At 43.5% G+C, this 6,102-nt stretch overlaps 1 protein-coding gene across 1 annotated transcript in view; it reads left to right on the top strand.

The window, feature by feature from the left end:
• Positions 1-6,102, top strand: part of SETD7 (SET domain containing (lysine methyltransferase) 7) — a 52,073-nt gene that overhangs the window by 25,764 nt on the left and 20,207 nt on the right. Inside the window, exon 4 of the mRNA XM_014548950.1 lies at positions 3,377-3,578. Coding sequence (XP_014404436.1) covers positions 3,377-3,578 — 202 coding nt within the window. The remainder of the gene's footprint in view (positions 1-3,376; positions 3,579-6,102) is intronic.

A 6,102-nucleotide genomic window follows, 5' to 3' on the forward strand; every position in this document is an offset into this window, starting at 1 on the left:
CCTCTCTGTAAAAAATCAATAAAATATATTTTAAAAAAAAACAATTAGCCCAGTTTATTAGTGTGTGTTTATTAATATTTATTCATGAATGAATCATTACCTTATTAAGTCATCATTTGTACTTAATGCTGTTGACCAGGTCTTTCCTTTATCAGTCTTGATGACATAAAGAGAAAGAAGGCAGCTAATCAATCTCTGTGTTTCCATACTTAAGACCATGTTTGTTTAGAGAGTCTTCTGCATTTCTAAGATTTGACTCACTAGGAAGAGATGCCATTCTTTTATATATATATATTTGTTGATTTCAGAGAGGAGGGGAGAGAGGGGGAGGGAAGGAGAGAGGCATTGATGATGGGAGAGAGTCAGTCATTGTTTGGCTGCCTCCTGTGTGCCCCAGATTGGGGGTTGGGCCCCCAACCTGGGCATGTGCCCTGATCGGGGAATTGAACCATGACCTCTTGGTTCATAGATCGATGCTCAACCCCTGAGCCACACCGGCCGGGTGAGATGCCATTCCTTAAAGTCTCTGTACTTGCTGAATTAATGCTTATTGATGAATATTCCTCTTATTAAAAAAAAAATTAGGTAGTAGGGGCGGGCTAGAAGGGATCAATGGGGGGAAGAAGGAATATATATAGGTGTTACCTAGTTAAAATATGGTGTTCTTGTTTTTTGTTTTAAGAAAAACATGTTATTTTATTTGTAAGAAAAATAAACTTATATGTTATTTTGTTTTGTTGGAAAAAAAATAAAGAAACCTCTCAAGATAAAAAAAAAAAACACAACCCAGGGTACCCAGTGAAAACGGCATCTTATCTAATAAAGAGGGAATATGCAAATTGACCATCACACTGTAACATTCAAGATGGCTGCACCCACAGCGGAGGCTGAGTTCCTGTAACGAGCCTTAACAAGCAATCAGCACGGACCTGAGGCTGCAACCCCTGCCTGGTGGAGCTTGACAGGATCTCAGGCCCTGCCCCCCACCCCAGCACAAGGCCGGGGGACCTCAGGCCATGACCCCCACTCGCAGAACTTGACAGGGAACCTCAAGGCGCGCCCCCCCGCCCTGGCACTGGACCGGAGGACCTGAGGCCGCATCCCCCGCTCCAGTGTCGGGCTGGGGGACCTCAGGCCACACCTCCTGCCCCAGCGCCGGGCCAGATGACCTGAGGCCACGTCCCTGGCCCAGCGGGGCTTGACAGGGGACCTCAGGCCGCACCCCCCGCCCGGTGGGGCTTGAAGAGGGTGGGGCCGGCTGGGTCTGGATCTAGCCCAATGGGGGTGGGGCCAGCCTGGTCTGGGTCTCGCGCAATTTCGAGGTGCACGCGGGTGGGCAGGGACTTGACTCTGGATCCCGCAGAGTGCCCCAGACTCTGGCAAGAGGAAGATTTTCATATACATTTTACTAATTTTCTTTCATCTCTGACACTTCTATTATAGAGAAAGGGCAAATAGCAATATTAAAATATTTCCTCTAATTAATTTTCTTTTAATGTGCATGAATTTTGTGCACCGGGCCACTAGTTTCAGATAAACAATGTATTTTAGTGTCACCATGTCCCATTCAATATTTGGGATGTATGTTTACTAGAAATGTATTTGTTGTTTATCTAAAATTCAAACATAACTGAGCATCCTATATTTACTCCAGCAAATCTAAAATGAAGATCAAGGATGAAATAGTTTTCTGCAATATTTATTACATCATTATGTCAGCTTATTAGTTATCCTTCACCAAGGTTGTGTGTTTTTTTTAAATTGTGGGGAGTCTAATGACAGTCAAATCTCATTAATTCCAACTTTGCTGATTTAGAATTTTTGATGGCTTATGCAAGGGTTCTGCTAAAGTGCACCCATTTGTCATTCATAGTACAAACAAACCTGAAAGAGAACTATTTATCTCCTTGGGAGACTACAAATAGTGTAATTACAATGTAGTCAGAGGCTATCGTTATTTGGACTGTACTTTTCATTTAATAATTATAGATCATTCTGTCATCTATTAAAGCAAGACAAGACTTTACCAGGCACAGTCAGGTGCAGCTGCCTCAGTCCCCATGGCCCCTTGCATTCCACCTATCACGGATACACAGTCCGTTGGGCTCTCTAGATTCTAGAACCTCACACAATGCTTGCTACAAAGCACCCTATAAATGGTTGTTAGTTGCATTCATGAATGAATGCTAATGACACATGTTAAAATAATCAAACTGTCTTTGTTGCTAAACATCTTACATTTTAAATTCAAAAAATGATTTGAGTTGGTCTCCCCCCTTATTCCAAAGTTCAGTTCATAAAGGGATTCTTTGGTAAAGTTAGTTTCATTGCACACTGGGAGGCTAGCACTGAGAACATGCTATTGAAATTCTGAAAGTGTTTTATGAGGAGAGAGAGAGATAGAGAGGCACTTACAAAGTCATCCTGAGCACCCTTCTGAGCATTCTTCTAGTCTAGGACTATGGGTCTCAAACATTACCAGGCTGCTAATGATGTTGGCAAGGTTTAGCCTGCGGTTTTCCTTACTTGCCCCCATTTTCCATGATCATGAACATACACACCTGCACGCACGCACAAATACATTTCTGTATATCTTCCAAAGAGATGGAAGGGGATTCTTTTGATTGGATACCAAATATGGCAGTCGCTGACAAATAATACATTAATAATTTAAAACAAACATGTAGACATTAACACATTCTAAACCACATTGTAATATTAGAGACCACTATATACAAGCCAACTGAAAGACCCTTCAGTCTACCACTCTTTTTTTTATTATTGTTTTTATTTATTTATTTTTAATATATTTTATTGATTTTTACAGAGAGGAAGGGAGAGGGATAGAGAGCTAGAAACATCGATGAGAGAGAAACATCGACCAGCCGCCTCCTGCACACCCCCCACTGGGGATGTGCCCCCAACCAAGGTACATGCCCCTGACCGGAATCGAACCTGGGACCCCTCAGTCCACAGGCCGATGCTCCATCCACTGAGCCAAACCGGTTAGGGCAAGTCTACCACTCTTGAGGGAAGTGAGGCCTGAGTGGCTTATACATGGGCCAGAATCTCTATGGCTAGGCAATGGTCGGCATCCGGTCTTGGAAACATACTCAGATGAGGCTTGTTCTCAGTCTCTACCTGTGGCTTCTTTCTTGTCCATCTCCTCCAGCAGAGAAAGGAGTGATGGGAACCCGGAGACTGGGAATGAAGTCTCCCTCCCTGTTGCTAATCCTTCGCAGTCTTTTCCCTAGCAGTCCAGCAGCCTTCAGGAGGACAAGCTGAGTACAGGTCCGTGGTTCTCAGATGTGATCCTTTCTTTTTGGAGAGTTGAGTCACGGCCTGATGATCCCTTTTGTTTTCCCTTCTCTCACAGCACCCTGGAGGGGTATTACATGGATGATGCCCTGCAGGGCCAGGGAGTTTACACCTATGAGGACGGAGGGGTGCTCCAGGGCACCTATGTGGACGGAGAGCTCAATGGCCTGGCCCAGGAGTACGACACAGACGGGAGACTGATCTTCAAGGGACAGTACAAGGATAACATTCGGCATGGACTGTGCTGGATATACTTCCCAGTAAGCCCCGTGACTGCTCATTTTGCTTTAAGACAAAGCTTTTACTCTTCACAATAAAGAGTCAAATGTATTCTCTACGTAAGAAAATGTGAAGCTGTGAAACTTGAGAGCGAAGCCAAGAGTGTGGGAGCTACGTCCTCTCACTGTTATTCCCTTCTGACCGAGGTTGTTGGCCCTTCCATCTACCAGGAATTCCTTTTCAGCATTGTTTTGGAAAAGAGTGATTAATCATGATTAAAGCAAGTTGAGACAAATTGGTTGTATTATATTAATAAAGATGAAAATATATTATTTCTTAAAGTCTTTGATACAGTATAGAAAGAGATGGTGGAATATTCCGCTGTTGCATTTAATTTTATTCCATTGCTCAAATGTCAGAACTAATCCAGCAATTTCTCATCTTTTTGGAGTTTACTAAAGCAAAAAGATGTGGCAAAATCTCCGGTTGGGAATTAATACTCTTATCTGTTGTTTGCATTTCAAATACCCCATCTGTTGTTGGTGAGTTTCCAGAAAATTGTTCAGAAAATAGACCTTAGAAAATATTTCATCTAATGTTTTATTTTGTCCAGAGCTTCAGTCAAAATACATTTTTTTCTTACCCTGAACTCTATCTTCTTATGATTAAAAGGTATTCATAAAAGTTGTCTGTTACATGTGTAAGAAGAAAAGTAATCCTGGCTAAATCTACTTACACATTATTGTTCTTAAAATGTAAGTTATGTTCTAGAAACCGGGCATAAGGAAAAAACATGTAAAATATTTTTTTTTATAATTACTGAAGCCTTTACACACGCTCTTAGTAGGCCCTGCAATAGATCATAAGTCCTTTAGTTCCTGCCTAAAGCGGCAGGAAGAGGGAGGTGGTGGAGGCGCTTGTCCCGTAGAGAGACTAACACTGTCCTGCTTTGGGAGGAGGCAGAGTGAGTGTCTTGCTGCCGATGTGACAAGGATTTTTGAAGCCAGGGAAAGTGGACCGCCCTGCATGCGGATGGGTGCAGGGAAGAGCAAACTATGGATTAGCAGATTCTCCCGCTACCTGTCATTTTACTCGTGACTGTGATCAGTTAAGTCCCTAGGGGACATAGAAGTTGCACTAAGTGAACAGGTCTACCTTACTCCATGCAGTTGCATTTTGAAACCTAAATGTGCAGCTACATTTTACCCCTATCCTCTTATTAAATAACAAGAGAAGACCCTGCCTTCGGAGGGAAGCCCTGGAGAGTGACAAGCTTGCACAGGGACTTGGTTGACAACACTTGCTTTCTCTCTGGTGTTGGTTGGCAGTGGAGGGCGCTAATCCCACCCCAGGCCTCTAAGAAATAGGCGTAAGTGGCAGGGATGTGGGCTTTATTATGGCAGTGTGGGATTGGAGGTGTGGTGTGGGCTTCTGCCTTCCCCTCTGAAGTGAGCACATGGATCAGCCGCAAACAGAGCAGCTAGGAAGCTATAGGTTTCCCTGGGGGAGCAGGGCCTGCCTGGGGCGCTTCCCCAAGGGGAAGGGGGCTTGATGCTGTTAACCCCTTACCCAACAGCGATATGGGTGTCAAAGGGTGTCAGAGAAGAGGAGCCATTGAGCAACACTCCCTGACACAGCAGAGGAGAAAGTTCTGGTGACACAGTCCAAGCAGGAGCAAGGGGAGGAAAAAACAATGATTCTCCCTGCAGTATTTATAAGCTCACTCTAAGGACAGTTTCTTTCAAAATTTTACCTTGGAACAGTGATGCAGAGTTTTTAATTAAAAATTCATAACCCCTTTAGGAAATAAAAATCTCTGCTTTATCAATCCAGGAAAAAATTCACTTGCCTCCAAAACCAGACGCTTAAAGCATTTAAGAGAAAAAATGGTGAGACCCTAGCAAGACAGAATAAATAGCAATGTTGGCTTTTATTCATTTCGGCCTGTACGAAGCACGAACACCCTAACACCCGTCAGTCATCACCAAAAGCCTGAAGACAGATTTTGCAAAAAATATCATTCTCCTTATGCTGGGTCGTTAAAAAGTGACTCGGGGAGGAGAAAGAGCAATACTATATCCCTAATGCACCTTCTACCCGGGAAAAACACTTCCAAGTACTGTTCTTTGTATGGAAGTGCTGGGGTTCGTTTTTTAAATTCATAACCTTTTTTCTCCAAAGAGCAATTAGGCTTCAGGGAACTGTACACCATGTCCCCGGCATTACGCGTCCTCCCTCTGGCTCTCAGTAAGAGCAGCATGGGGGTCACACAGAAGTCACCCTACATCACTGACTGTGGGTGGCTGCTCCTAGAACCTCCCAGTTGGGGAAATAACCAATGTCTGGTATTACTGTTGTTATATCAGACCCACCAAGGTCTTAGATTTTCAAAGTCACCCCATCAGGACCTTCTGAGTGGAAAAGAAAGGAAGGAAGGAAGGAAGGAAGGAAGGAAGGAAGGAAGGAAGGAAGGAAGGAAGGAAGGAAGGAGGAAAGAAAGAAAGAAAGAAAGAAAGAAAGAAAGAAAGAAAGAAAGAAAGAAAGAAAGAAAGAGAAAAAAAAGAA

The sequence above is a fragment of the Myotis brandtii genome, unplaced genomic scaffold (genome assembly GCF_000412655.1).
Source record: "Myotis brandtii unplaced genomic scaffold, ASM41265v1 scaffold53, whole genome shotgun sequence".
Lineage (NCBI taxonomy): Eukaryota > Metazoa > Chordata > Mammalia > Chiroptera > Vespertilionidae > Myotis > Myotis brandtii.